This window comes from Ascaphus truei, chromosome 11 (assembly GCF_040206685.1).
Source record: "Ascaphus truei isolate aAscTru1 chromosome 11, aAscTru1.hap1, whole genome shotgun sequence".
Lineage (NCBI taxonomy): Eukaryota > Metazoa > Chordata > Amphibia > Anura > Ascaphidae > Ascaphus > Ascaphus truei.
The window spans coordinates 48,578,758-48,594,104 of NC_134493.1; the positions used below are offsets into that span (position 1 = coordinate 48,578,758).

At 40.8% G+C, this 15,347-nt stretch overlaps 1 protein-coding gene across 9 annotated transcripts in view; it reads left to right on the forward strand.

The window, feature by feature from the left end:
- The window catches only part of SNX29 (sorting nexin 29), a 287,808-nt gene that overhangs the window by 15,080 nt on the left and 257,381 nt on the right, over positions 1 to 15,347 (forward strand). For all 9 annotated transcript variants that reach the window (XR_012787430.1, XR_012787431.1, XM_075566130.1 and 6 more), the window contains exons 2-8: positions 2,793 to 2,857; positions 4,715 to 4,767; positions 6,988 to 7,112; positions 8,075 to 8,255; positions 9,604 to 9,674; positions 11,646 to 11,894; positions 12,666 to 13,038. Coding sequence is in view for 7 of the 9 variants with exons in the window: in XM_075566130.1 (XP_075422245.1) it covers positions 2,793 to 2,857; positions 4,715 to 4,767; positions 6,988 to 7,112; positions 8,075 to 8,255; positions 9,604 to 9,674; positions 11,646 to 11,894; positions 12,666 to 13,038 (1,117 nt within the window). In the remaining 2 variants the exon portion in view is untranslated. The remainder of the gene's footprint in view (positions 1 to 2,792; positions 2,858 to 4,714; positions 4,768 to 6,987; positions 7,113 to 8,074; positions 8,256 to 9,603; positions 9,675 to 11,645; positions 11,895 to 12,665; positions 13,039 to 15,347) is intronic.

Here is a 15,347-nt window from a genome sequence, read left to right on the forward strand (position 1 = left end):
GTCAGGCTAGTGACACCTCTAAGTCAGAGACCAGACACAGTGGCCCCAAGAAATGGGTGTAGCCCAGGTATGCTAAGTGGCATGGGCGTCAACCTGACCCATGCGCCCTGCCCACCGGACAGCCCTTTTGACCGGTCTTATGAACTGTGGGTCACTTGGCTATTCGTGTTTTTTTTTTGTTCCCACGAGGGGATTGGATCCACATGTTAAAGATAGCTTTGGCCAGTCTATAACTGTGGCTTTCCAGGTATATCCCAGTGTGATTCCTGAATTTTAATCCATGATGTAAAGATGCATGACTTTGTTCCAGTACTGCAGCAACCAGTCCAAGAGTGAAGGGGTTAACAACCACATAACCACAGGACTTTTAAAACCAAGGCTGCATTTCTTGCACTGGCAAGCAAAGGACAATTTCTTTCGTTCCAAGGACAATTTCTTCCATTTCCTTATCCCAGTGCGTGTTGTTTTAAGTGTATTCTGCAGATGTCGTGTGTTTGTCTATTAAGGAAATAAATCACAATTTATTTTGCAACTTGTTCTGTTCAACCAAGTACCCAGAAATATAAATGTGTTGATAAAAGTTGATTGTCATCGTGACACTCACCCTACGCGTTTCGCTCTCGCTTCCTCAGGAGTGCTACTGAAAGCTGCTTTCCAACGTCTCTTAAATACCCTAAACTCTAATGGTATCTTAAAGTGGTAGAACGGTTAAATGATATAATTGAAAACTGTTGAGTTCTATTAGACACAAGAAGAATAGGAGAATAATCATTTATGACACTTGAACCAGATTGAATTGAACTCCTATAGTTCTGCGATTAGGAATAAAAAATGGCACGAGCTATTCAGGCGCCCTTGGAACCAACATTACATTTTAGAATGTAAAACCCAAAGCCGGTTTTGAAAATACCTCTAGAAAAAGAACAATGTTCACCTTGTAAGGTATAAATGCATTTACTGTATACGTGTGATCCATGATGGCGGATTTAGAAACCGTATTTTGTAAAGACTATAGCCATTTAAGGTCTAGATCCACCACGTTTCGTTAAATTGGCATTCATATTCTGCATTATGATAAAAAAAATGTTGTTTTTTTTTCTGATTTAATTCTGTATTCAATAATTTTCTAAAGGCATGGTAACCCTGCGCTAATCAACGACTTTTGCGTTCGGGTTTTTGATTGGAACACATCGTATGCAGTAGTCACTGTCGGAATTTCTTAACCAGCACCAACAATCAGAATACGCATGGTAGTGTAGTACAAATCATTACATTATCCTGTGGCAGACAATTATTTAAACCCATTGTATGCCTAATGGGCTTCCAATGCGTAGTAAGAAAGGCCTTCAGGCACCAAAGGGGTTTTAGCTATTCACCCCCCCCATTCCCCCTTTTTTAATTCTGTAGTTACATTTTGCAGATGTCCGTTGCTAAACGCATTGTCTGAATGGCAGGTAAAAGAGACCGCACTTACTCGCGCTCGGTAAGACCACACGGTAACAGCCGATGCCAGGGAAATAACGAGCAGGTTAACTGATGGTTTATGTTTGTGACTTCACTTGTTTTTGGGGAGGGGGCTGGGTTGCTAATTTAACTTTTTTTATTTCAGCCATTAAAAATGTTTAACTAAAGGATATGTCAAAATGAATCTCCTTCTTTTGTTGTTGGAATAGCCCATAGTAACCTCGCTAGATAGTTGAGACTTGTGGCCTGCCTGCAAACCCTTGGCATTACATAAGCTGTCATAGCCAATTGTTTTTAAGGATAGATTAGCTGTCTATGAACTTGCTGACTAATCGATTTTCTCTTGTTGCAGGCAGGCGCAAAGCCACGATCTGCCATATCTTTTAGTTACAGACTTTTAAATGATCTCAATAACCATTCACTCTTTCTTCATATCCCCTGAAGGGCTGTTATGTTGCTCTATGGGTATAGGATTATTGTATTTTTCTGCCAATATTATTCACTAAATGGCATTTGTCACTAGTGGTCGTTATTGTGCATTATTGAATGTCTAATTAAATTTAAAGAACAATCCCTGTTGCAAGAGTTGCTTGTATGCTCTTCAAATAAAATCTAATAGATTAATTTAGTATTATTTACAAAGAATCACAAAATAATGTCAAATGTGTGTATATATTTTTGTAACGTTAATATAGAAAAGTGCCAATTTTGTGTGTGTTTTCACTATAGATGGAAAAAGTATTCTATATTTCTTCTGATTTATTTTTAACCAGATTTCATCTAGCAACAGAACATGTAGCTCTGCACAATTTTTTTTTACATTTATTTTATTGCAGGTTTGCAGCAGGGGGTCTCCGGAGCTGATCTGTGTTCATTTCAGCTCTGAGATACCCCTGCTTCCTGAGATGCTTACCTCCGTAGGGGTTGTCGGTATCCCTGTTAAGTTAAATGTCCCATTCATGCTGGCAAATAGGAAGCCGTAACAGATGACGTCAGAGCTTTCTATTTGCCCACAGGGCATTTAAATCCTCCATTATGTTAGACACACTATTTCGTGCCTGCAGAGATACTGGCACCGCTACAAAGGTAAATATCTCTGGAAACATGGGGGTCCCTGTGGCTGAAATGAATGCAGTTCTGCTCCGGAGACCCCCTGCTGCAAACTTGTAATAAAAAAATGAAAACATTTTGCTTGTATGAATCACATTTTATACATACAGGGAGCCTGATAGGTGTTTTTTTATCAGCAGACTTTCTGTTACCGTGTGTCTTTGTGTGTACACAGAATATTTCTGATTGCATAGATTTAATCTGTGATTTGATTCCAGGGTCACAGAGCAATGACCTGAAAAGGCAATTTCTCATGGAACGATTATTGGATGCAGTGAAACAGGTGATATTTTTATAATACACATTATTCTAACACTGTAATAATTTGCTTCCCATTTAAGCACTGGGACCACTTAGACGAGTTCATGTGTTTTTTTAAATTTTTTTTATTTTATTCATTTTCCATTCATTTGCTGTTTTCATGGTAATTATGAATTTCGTTGTCGGTCTTCTTGCCCGGTTGCAATAGGCAACACGTTTTGGGCGAGATTAACAGAATTTACTTTTAAGATGCTCTTTTAAAAGGGGAGTTCCAAAGTAAAATGAGGGTTAGGATATATTTAATAGGTTGAACGAGCGATTGAAGCTATATATACAGATAGATGGCGCTATATATATATATAAAGATATACATACAAGATACAAAAGGGGGAAAAAAAATATAGTTTTAGTTCTGGGGAATAAGGTTGATTATTCTAGTGAACTGGGAACTGGGTACGTGTTTTTCTGAAGTAGGCGCCTTGCAACTAGGTAAGATTGTACAAAAATGATATAGCTATAGATACATAAACAGCTCAACTCCGTTATAGCGTGATCCGCTACATCGCGGATCCGCATATAACGTGGTCTGAGCGTGGCTCCCGATTTTCGTTCTTCTGTGATCGATCAGAAAAGATCCTGGTTCACTAAATGGCCGCTTTTCAGTTTCAAATCAACCCATCCGTCGGTGTGACTCAGCAGCTACAATGTATTCTTATATTACTGTAGCTCAACCTGCTGGGAACATTGGCAACAAATTATCACAAACAGGAAAGTGTTACAAAGATATTGCACTGCTGGGGAGGTGTGCTAAAACCTGCTATAGAAATCATCAAAGGAAGCTCAGTGTATTAAAAAAAAAGGCATTAAAAGTTTAATAATAAATTTAAAAAAAATACAGTAAGTTTTCGCTAATACTCCAAAACTAATTTCTGTTAAAAAAAAACCACATAAGATATTGCTTGGTTAGCTACTTTACAAATATAAATATTGGGGCACAACTCTTTGCACCAAATTCCAGATCTATACAAGATATCTGAAAAATAGACAGGGAAAGAGTCTATTTATGTAAAAATGATTTGGAAGTATAGTAATACAAAGTAGTGGTACTCTGGGTACATTAAAAAGAGAAAGTGATACTCTATGCCCCTTAGTACCATCACCCTTTACCACTGATTATACCAGTGGTTTCCAACCCTTTTTTGGTTAAGGAACCCTAGGTGAAATTCTGAGGAACCCTAACCCTCTGTAACAGCGAGTCTGACATCAGATGCATTATAAATTCTTATGATTTTGGTACAATTTGAGAATGACCTGTAAATTACAGGGAACCCTTTAGGGATGCCCGGGGGACAAGGTTGAAAAACACAGGATTATACATAGATCAACTAGAAATCAATGCATAAGAACTCTCTAAACCAGGGGTGCCCAATTCCAGTCCTCAACCCCCCCCCCCCTCCCCCAAATGGACAGGTTTTAAGGATATCCCAGCTTCAGCACAGGTGGCTCATTGAGCCACCTGTACTGAAGCAGTGACTGAATCAGACGCTCAGTCCTCGACTGAGCCTCTGATTGAGCCACCTGTGCTGAAGCAGGGATATCCTGAAAACCTGACCACCATTGTGTCGGAAGAGGAGGGGGGATGGAGGACTGAAGTTGAGCACCCCTGCTCTAAACAAACTTCACAACAGTGGTACTGTACGTATCAGCTGCACCCTGTTCTCTTGCAAGGAAGTGTTACCTCCGCATTCCATGATTTACTCAGGCCTTAGCTGGCAAAGCCAGCCCTTGGGTGCTACTCCCATTGTTTGTTTGTTTTTTGTTAAGCAACAGCCTATGAAACCACGGCATTCATTTAATTCTTTACCTATGATTTTTACAGTGCCAGATTCGATTCGGAGGACGCAAGGAAATTGCTTCGGACTCTGATAGCAGGTAAAATGGGATCTGCAATTTCATATACAATGTGCTGCGCGCGCGATAAGTGCGCACTGAGTGGCGGCCGGATTGTAGCGTGATTGGTATGAGCTTAACATGCTGACGACAGCTGAACCATTTGTAGTTGATTTCAGTATTTTCCACGCACATGATTTTGGATAAACGCTTTGATCTTTGTATCCCGGCTGAATAATTGGGCAAAACTGGTGAAGAAAAACTTTTGAAGATTTATCAAATGGGAAAATGGTATCAATATGAAAATTCTTCGTTGCTAAATCTAGTTCATAACCCCCTTTGGACAAAGAGTCGTAAATGGCTTTTATAGCGCAAAATTGGTCCGTGCCAAAAACGTTATTTTTAAAAAAAAAATGCGTTTCTTTGTACCAACCTGTAATGTCTCCATCCGTGTCCAAAAATGTTAGCGCACTTAAATCGACTGCGCTAGGCGTACTGATGTGTTTATTTATGTGCATCAAAACTGCCCGCCAAGTTCAACCCTAAAAAGACAGAAAAAGGCTGGTACTGTATATATCAAAAGAAAAAATGTATTTGATGCAGCATAAAAGTTTCATTAAAAATGTCCCATTATGGCTATAATAAATAATACACTAATAATTGAGATTTACGAACACTAGTTTATAAATGAAAAAATTCCCCACATAATTCTGCTTTCAAGTTCAATTGTATCAGTCCGGAATTCCAAATAAGGGATGTAAAATATGATTTCAAACCACATTATGCGTCGTATTCATGACGTCTCCATGCAGACGCCAAACTTTGTGTTTTTGAGGATTTCTGAGGATTTCTATTCCTTTTTAGCACTGATTGCTGAAATTTGTGACACAATACAAATATCTATTTTAGTACTTGCAGATATTGCATTGGCTGGCGCACTCCCGCGGGTCAAATTGCGTATTAAACACGCCTCCTTTTTTGCTCGCGGCTGATTCAAGGCCGACTCTGCTTCTCCCACTTGCATGTTGAATGCAATGAAGTCTGCTACATCTGTAGGCACCTATGTCTTTAAAGCAGGCGCGGGCTACTCCAGTCCTCAAGAGCTACGAACAGGTCCGGTTTTTAGGATACCCCTGCTTCAGCACAGGTGGCTGGTACTGATTGAGCCACCTGTGCTGATGCAGAGAGATCCTGAATACCTGACTTGTTGGTAGCTCTTGAGGACTGGATTTGGCCACCCCTGCTTAAAACCATTTTTAACCAGGTTGCTATGGGTCCTTTTTTTTAAATTTTTTTTAAATTTATTTTGTTTTTTACTTCGGAGCATTTCTAGATAACCTGCCTTACCAGTACCATGCCATCTGGGTGATTTTATGCTGTATTGAAGTGTTGCTTTAAAGCGAGAATACAGGTTTCATTGTTTTAAAATAAAATAAATAATTACAGGTTGAAGCAGGGGGTCTCTGAAGCTGAGCTGTGTTCATTTCGGCGCCAGAAACCTCCTGCTTCCAGAGATACTTACCTCTGTAGGGGATGCCGGTATCTATGCAGGCAGGGGAATAGTGTGTCTAAAATAATGGCGGTGTTTAAATGGGCCAATAGGAGTGCCGTGACATCATCAGGTTCAGCTTCCTATTGGCTCGCTTGACCCCGGACTTTCAACTGCACAGAGATACCGGCACCGCTACGGTACCCCCTGCTTCCATCCTGTAATATGAAAAAAGTTAAATAAATGAAACCTGTATTGCTGCTTTAAGTGGCGAGGGGGTGAGGTTATTATGAGTTCTCTTCTCATGTCTGCAACACATTGTACTGTAACCTGCTTTTTGTCTATAAAGTATTCCAGATTTCATAAGCTGTTTATTCTAGAGCAGGGGGGCTCAACTCCAGTCCCCCCTCCGCCCCCCCCTACAGTTCAGGCTTACACGATATCTGTGCTTCAGCACAGGTGGCTCAATCAGTCATTGCTTCAGCAAAGGTGGTTCAGTCTTAGACTGAGCCTTTGAGCCACCTGTGCTGAAGCGGGGATATCCTGAAAACCTGGCCTGTTGCGGGGGGGGGGGGGGGAGGGCGAGGGTGCTTGCGGACTGGACCCCTGTTCTAGAGAGCTGGTTAGTGTCTCATCTGTGTCCTAATGAGTCTTTTCTGTGTGTTGGCAGGGAGTAGGAAACATTTCTGCCCTTACTTCGCCTACTCTCTGAAGAAGACATGTTTATTATTCTCTTCATGCAGCTCTGTAATTAAGCGTTTGTTCCGTTGCAGGGTTATTTGTCTGTGCGCTCAGTTTGAAGCTGTGCTGCAGCATGGCTTGAAAAGGAGCAGAGGATTAGCGTTAACAGCGGCAGCAATCAAGCAGGCAGCAGGATTCTCCAGTAAAACAGAAACAGGTAACCAACCATTATTACCAGTCTGCTTCATTATGTTTTGACAGTTCCTCAGTGCACAGTTTTCAGAGCAGGCTTTTTATTTAGTAACATGGCAAATGTACCAAAGTGGGACTGAGTGTGCTTATCCCCTTTGCTGCTAGATAGGGCCAGCAGCGGTCCCCTCTAGCAAAGGGGTTAAGAAGCATGCAGACTCCTTTCAAGCCACTTAGGCCTCTATTCTATAGGGTGCGATAGAGGCAATCCGGCACGATCGCACTGACGTCCCTATTGACTTCAAAGGGGATTCGCAGGGGATAATATTCCACCTAATAGAATAGGGACCTTGGGTTGGGTCTAAGGTGTGAAGCCGTCTTCTCCTTGCTTGGGACGACTTCAGCTCCTAAATATGGAAAGACGCCAGAGACCAAATAGACCCTAAGGCAGGCCTGCAAAACTCCAGTCCTCGAGGGCCGCAAACAGGCCAGGTTTTTAGGATATCCCTACCTCAGCACAGCTGGCTCATTTAGTAGCTCAGTATGACTGACCCACTAATTGAGCCAGCTGTGCTGATTTAGGGATATCCTGAAAACCTGACCTGTTTGCGGCCCTCGAGGACTGGAGTTGTGCAGGCCTGCCCTAAGGCATTGCGGCTACGCCTGAAGAGAGGCCAACTTTTCTTTACCTGCTGCCCGTTTCTCCGCTTCTATGTGCGATACAGTTTATTATCATTTTACGGTTATCTTGCGATTCCTGTAATGCGGGTCTGTTGTCTCACGCAAGTACCGGGTTTTTTTAGGCCCTCTAATTAGATAACCTGCTGCTAAGTCGGAGTCTTGTATAAGCAAGAAATTACAGTTACAGTAAATCAAGATGAAGATCAGTCATGTACAAACATGTAATTAAAACATTTCCGTGATTACAGGCATCAACTGCAACACGTAAAGCTAATGAGCACCTTGTTCTGTTTATTTTTTTTTTTTCAGACCCAGTGTTTTGGGTATATGTGAAAGAAATCCTCAATAAACATGAACTTCAGCGGTTCTACGCTTTGAAGAACATCACAACAGATATTGGCAGAGGCCGCGCCTGGTTGCGCTGTGCTTTGAATGAACACTCCCTGGAGCGTTATGTACATATGCTGCTTGGAGATCCAAATCGGCTTAGGTAACACTAATCGACCATGTGATATTGCGGCTGTGTATGTGTATCTCTTTTTTTATTTTTAAGCGCTTGAGACATCAAAGTAACAATAGGAAGAGGAGTCCCTGACCGAAGAGCTTACAATCTAAGTTTTAAGAACGTACAGAGACAGTAGGAAGGTGTTCTGGTAAGTGAGTCTGCAAGGGGCCACGGTCAGTGAATCCGAGATGTGTAGTATCAGCCAGCGGAGCTACCCATATGCTTCATTGAAGGTGTGTTTGTTGCTTTAGATGAGATTGATCCAACAATGCATTTTCTGAACAATAAGACTGTGTAGTTTTGAAGGAGCTCTGCTGAAAGGATCAGAGGTGCGTCACTAAAGTGCTCTAAAAGTAATTCTGCTGAAATATCAATGTAAACTGAACAAGTGCGGTTTGAGCGCACGTTTTGCACCAATAAGCATTGCCTCTTTGGTTCAGTGTTGCCAGATATTCCGCTTGTGCATACAGATGTAGCCAGGCTCATTGTTCTTGGTGCTGGGGGAACCCGCCGTCTGGACCTCGCGACTCGCTCCTGGTAGCGAGAAATTCTGTGTGGGTTTCTTATTCGACAGAACTAAGCCCACCCAGGCAGCCGTGGCTTTTACTGTCCCCAGACCCGCAGCGTTTTACTTTTCATCCCGCGGCTCCATGGACAGCAAGTCCTGACTACATGTGTACGTTGAGTGCCCTGAAAAGCTCTCTAAACACTCAACCACCACTGGCTTCAATGGGGAATTTGGCTAAAAGTGACCTGATCGGCTGCTTCGGCGGATATATAGAATAAGCCCCTAAAAGAAAAAACCCAGACATAAAGAAATACTTGTTGGGTTATTATTGTAGGTTATTGGGCAGGCACAAAACGCCCCCAATATTTCAAGAACTCCCATGCTATAAAAATTCGGACCACATGAAGTTCAATTTTGCCATGCGTGTCTGTTCTAAAGAGAAGCCATTCTGAGTATCTGAAGTTTAATGGTAGAATATTACTATACAATCATGAAGCCAAACAAAATGAGAATACTGCATACAGTACACACTTCACAGTAGCTAAGCTAACTGTCTTTGGTACCGTTGCCACCTGCGGTCACGGCACAGGAGGATTATTGTTGCAGGCGGTCCCATGAGGACGTATGGACCCACCTGCAGCGCATTCGCGGCAGACACGGTCTACTGTGCCGCACACGTTTTTGCTTCTTTGGCTGCAGTGGCGGAGACCGGGAGTCTTCCTACATCTGTAACTTGCAAAGAGTTTTTTTAAAGTGCATTAGATCATTATAAAAATCGGCTTTTTAGGCTGTTTTCTGACTTTTTTGTTTTTGGTTGGTTTTCAGTTTCTTCTACGAAGACTGGTCTTTTTTGATGGATGAGGAACGTTCCAGCATGCTTCCTACTATGGCAGCCGGTAAGTCCATTATGTTTATGTTCTGCTCATGTAATGGATTATGTTCTTTTGAAAAGGATCCCCTCTTCACAAGCTCTTCACTACGAACCAATAACTTTTCTATGTGTATTAATCTGTCAAACAGGCCCCTACTCTGTATGCTGTTAAGTGGTCACCCCCTTGCGCTGTAAGATTTGAGATTCCACTGGTTTTTGAATGGTTTATAAATTTCCCTAAGCAAGGGGAAGGCAACTTCACCTTATTTTGGATAGGGGTCATAATGTGTCCATGATTGGGTTTTACTGATTGCTATATTTTTACAGCACGGTGTAGAGACTTTTGTCATTATCCATTACTACAGATGTATATCTCATACCATCTCATGTTGCTATTAAATAAAAATGTAACGTATTAAAACACATTATCACAGATGATAAATGTTCTAAAGCGTGTTGAGAAATGGGAAGTGAACATTCTTGGTATGAAACATGACTATATGCAGAGAAACAACAGGGAGGGGATAGAGAGTGATCACAGGACCATACTAATTGAATGATGTAATTAATACATAGTGAGGTAATTAAATTGTGGGTGTAAACTGTGAACTGAAAAGTGAATCAGATAAAGAGGGAAGGGAAACACAAATTGATTGTGCCCCTAAAAGAATTCACTAAACTGCACACCTACAACGTGTAAAAGTTAACTTTTAATATATTTACTTAAAACATATATTAACAAAGAATTGTGTAAAGTGAATTTAAAAATGGATTAAATCAATAATATCAAGCACCCATGTCATCAAATATATAATTATACTATCCCAGTACAACCTAATGATGATGGGAAGTAGAGGACACAAGATGCTCTAAGTCAGGGCATTAAACCCCTCTGGGACAGCTGTGAGACTCAATGGTATGTGTATGTATATACAAGTCAGCGAACGATTGAGTGAGTAAGTATCCTGCGAACCTGCTGCAATTATTACCATTGACTACTTCAATAATAAGTAGTCAGTGTGGTGAAGTACAAGTACTCAGAGTGATAACGTTAACACTCACAGTAAAAATACTGGTAAGTTAACACTAGATGGAACTCACACTCACAGCAATGTAACTGGTGAGTTCACAGCCTAAACTCTGTGAGCACACATGTCATGGAGAGCAGAGATAGCAAGCTCACTGACTGTGGAGATAGGATTAACTAACCAAATACTGAGATCTATACACAGTGAACCAGGAGACTACAAACACTACATTAAAACAGCTCCAAGTAGGAGACTGACAACATTGAGCGTCCAACGCGCGTTTCCCTCCAGCAAAGGAGCTTCTTCAGGGACAAAATTTGTGTTTCCCTTCCCTCTTTTTCTGATGACTATATGCAAGATAAGAAATGTTCCATATCACAGGATCTCTTGGTACCAACTGTAAAGTGTGTTCTTATACAATTTTGTGAGTGAAACAATGGCAATGTTTTTATCAAGTGTTCTCATTGGAACCTATTTTCCTTTCTTAAAAGTGCTAAACGTACCTTTTTAAGGCAGCAAATCTGTCTGCTCCTTTAAAAAATAAAATGTAAGGAGGGGAATCGGGGTTTATTTTTAGTCTTGGGGACCCCTTGGTTCCGAGATACTTGCAGGCGAAGGTACCGACGTTGCGTCCCCACTTGGGCAAACAAGATAGCGATTTATAACTCCTGCGGGGCTTGCACGGGGGAGTCTAAGAGAGAGTTATGCCGGTAAATAACCTCGGCTTCGGGGACATCCAGTTCCCATCCTTAAAGAAAACAGGTCAAAAAGATTGGGGTGTTTACTGGGTGGGATTGCTGTTATAAGGTCCAATCCTTGTAGTACAAATGCAGCATTTCGACCATTTTTGTTTCTGGATTTTGTCAGTGGGATTAATTAGTGCTTTTTAGAGTTGACACCATCACTTGGTCTTGCCAGCATTTGAATGAATTAACCTGCATTCTCTTATGTTTTGTGTGTATACAAAGGGTTGAACTCTATCCTTTTTGCAATCAACATTGATAACAAAGATCTGAATGGACAAGCGAAAAGTGCTCCTACAGTTTCTGACATTCTGAAGGAGTCCACACACAATGTCACCACTTTGCTGAAGGAATCTACTCAGGGTGTCAGCAGTCTCCTTCGAGAAATAACTGCGTCCTCCGCTGTGTCCATTCTTCTCAAACCAGACCACGAATCTGACCCTCTTCCTGTGGTCTCCAGGACTGTTACTTCAGGTGAAGCATTACAGACATGACCTTTTTTTTATTTTTCACATATTCGTTTTATTTACAGGAGGGATTTGAAATAAGCTGGTGATTGGGGCATCTGTCTGTGTGGTTACTGTTGTTATTTTGTGTCTTCAACCAGTGATTTACTTTTTATTACCGGGCATCGTTGTATTTCAATAGTTTTTCTATATTCAGAAGCGCACAGATACTGAAAAAGAGAGCATATTTGTTGGTGTATTAGACATACTTCACAGTGTCTTTAAACCCATTTGAGTCAGAATACTGCTACTTATTAGCAGGCTAGCGCTAACATGGGTATGAGTTATAATTTCAGGTGTCCATTGTTAGACAATGTTTTTAATTCATTCAATCTTTTGATCCCTACATACTCAATTTGCAAAATACAGCAAACCACTAACTGAAAGTTGGCAAATTACTTTACTATGTTTAGCATTACTAAACAGTTATTTTAAGGACCATTTGTGGTTTTGTATATAATACTCTGTTTTTAATATTTGCTGCATGAGAGTTTGGCTTTTAGTCCAATATGTAAAAACGCTAATCAACGTATCTTTTAAAAATGGTACAGATGGGATGCTCCAGAGGCTGAAGGTTATTAGGACGTCTACTTTATTCAGATGTTATCAGTATTTGAGGATGTGCGTCAAACAACCAGTTTGCTCAAATCAAAAGTTGAAAAGCTTACCTCCTTTTTGCTGAAAACACACCCGAAATATCTTTAAAAAATAATCCCTGCAATATTCCATTCCCGTACAGATGCCAAAAGTAAAAAAGATCGGAAAAAGAAGAAGAAAGTGTCAAATATCATCTCGTTTGATGATGACGGGGAAGAGGAACATCCACATTTGTTGGACGGTTCAAAGAAGCCTGTGAGTGCTATGGAGAGCTCAGAGGAGAACTCGGACAGATCCATGGCAGCCTTACCTCCCTTTGAAGCTCAATTTGAGTTGGACTTGCATGACCATGCAAGCAAAGATGCTTTATGGAAAACGAACTCTCCGTGTGTTAATGGAAATTTCGGCTATCGAAAGCTGGATGTGAAAAGCATTGATGATGAAGACATAGACGATTACGATGCTTATGAACCAGAAATTGCCAAGAAAGTTGTGAGAACGGAGAGTGCTGAACAGTAAGTATTACAATCAGAATTTGGGGAATATTTTTGTATGTTGTGCCCAGTCTGTAAATGTACAGTAATTCATCTTTAGGTTATACATAACTAAAATAAAATGAATGCCTTTATAATTACGTGTCACATACTTCATTGTTAAATTAGTCCAGGAGATTTCTGTAGTGAAGAATTATTGATGCAGCTATACAAGAACAGCGTCAAGCTGCACCTACATGTTTTAAATTGCAGATACAGAGATTGTCGCATGCACATCGTAATAATAATTGTGACACTTTTTTAGCATTAAAAGGCTCTGGTGTGCGGCATTTAAAGCTGCAGTTCAGTCTTTTTTTTTATTTTTTATTTTTTTACTTCAATAGTTTCATGTGTGCAATCTCTAATTACCTAAAGAACTGTATAGCTGCCAGTCAATTCGTTCTCCATGTATTGATAGGTGAAATTTGGTGACATAATTAGAGCTAGCATATGTTTTTATTTGCTTCTGTCAGTCAGTGGAAGCTCATCAATGTTCATGAGCACTCCTGCACTGACATGTGCTAGAGGGAGGGCAGGGCTGACAAAGGGGTGTGCCAGGGCTTGTGACAGGACATGAAGGGGCAGTGCCTTAGCAAATGGCTGTTAAAATAGAATACAAGAAAATTGCTCTTTCAAAGTTGTTTTTTTAAAAACAGAAAATGCTAAAAGTATTTTTTCTTACTACAGAACTGATTTATTAAAAAACCCCACACATGCAGGATATTGACTGAACTGCAGCTTTAAACAGTCAAGCCAGGGTTATGGATTTATAGAACCACCAACCCACTGAGCAAAAGCCTTTTGAGTAATGTATGCCCTCATACTTTCTGACAAGCTGCGCAATTGTTTACCAAGTTGAGTATCTGCCACCCAATAAATGAAATTACCTACTCCATGATGTTTGCCATATAGCAAACCTTCTGAATCCTGTGACGAACTTTTAATTTCATCTTGAAGTGGTGTGCCAGAGAGGTTTTGTTAGTCCTTGTTTTCTTGACCTGCATTTTTTTCTGTTATGCTTTTGATTCCATGTACATACAGAAGTATGATGAAGTAGAATGTTGAAACTACAGATCTATTGACAAAAAGAGAAATGTAGCTACAGATATAGCCAGATTGTGTCCTGGGATGAAAAGTAAAACGCCGGGGCTCTGGGGGACGGAAAAGCCGTGGCTGCCTGCGTGGACTCCGTTCTTCTGAATGGGAGAGAGATCCCGCTGCCGGGAGATGCTGTGGTCAGGGTTCCCCCGGCAGAGGAAACATTAAGTCGGGCTACATCTGTAGTTTCAGCTCCCACTGCATGCTTCTTCTCCTCTCATTTACCAGTACTTGGGTCTCCCTATTGCTCCTCACTTAACCTCTCTCAGGAGAGCAGTGACAAGATCAGACAGCTGGCATGCCTGCTCAGATGCCTCCGAGTGCCAGAATGGGCATGCCTTCCAGAAGTTCGCCATCACTGCACTAGGGTTTGATGGTCCTCATTTATTCATCGCTATTTACGCCTTTTGCTACTAACACGCAGTAATGGCGATCACACTCTACTAAGATTGAGAAGCGAATAAACATATCCGAAGCCTTGAAAGAAACATTGAAAATGTTTCAGATGGCGTTGACTTGGTTCAGACCATTAATTTAACTGCAACACATTGCAAAGAAAGCTCGAGCCGGATTATTGATCGGCTTAATATTCGTCTTATAAGTGACATTGGAGCAGTTATTCCAGAGGCTGCTAGATGCATTCCCATATTATAGTGCCAAATACGTGCTTGACTGTAATATTCTGGTGGGAGATAGTTAAACAATATGTCCCCTTAATATATGTCTCTGAGTAAATTGGGGAAATACTTTTTCACTGAAACAGAAGAGAATAGATATAATTTGTGACCTACAGAATCGGTTGGGACAGTAAAAGGGTTTCATAAATAGGGAAAGAAATGGAACTAAGTGGTATTGAAAGATTTTCAGCATCTTTAAAAATCAATGGGACCAAGTGGTCCTTACCTGTGCCTCATCACTTTTGAAGTTTAAGTGAAGATTAAGCTGCTTATATTAATATGATGCCCTTTAAATGTTTCTTTTGATTATTGTAGAAGTTTAATTTTCCGTTCCTTTTTGTCTGCTTTGGCTGCCTGAGCAATGGTCGGGGCAGAGAGTCACTGTATTTTGTGATCAAATTGGTAGAAGCCCAAAACCATCGGCAAATGAAAGTATTTCAATGACATGCGTATAATTGAAATATAAACGTGTGTTTTGATAACCAGTTTTATTAGAAGGAAATTGTCAGCACTTTT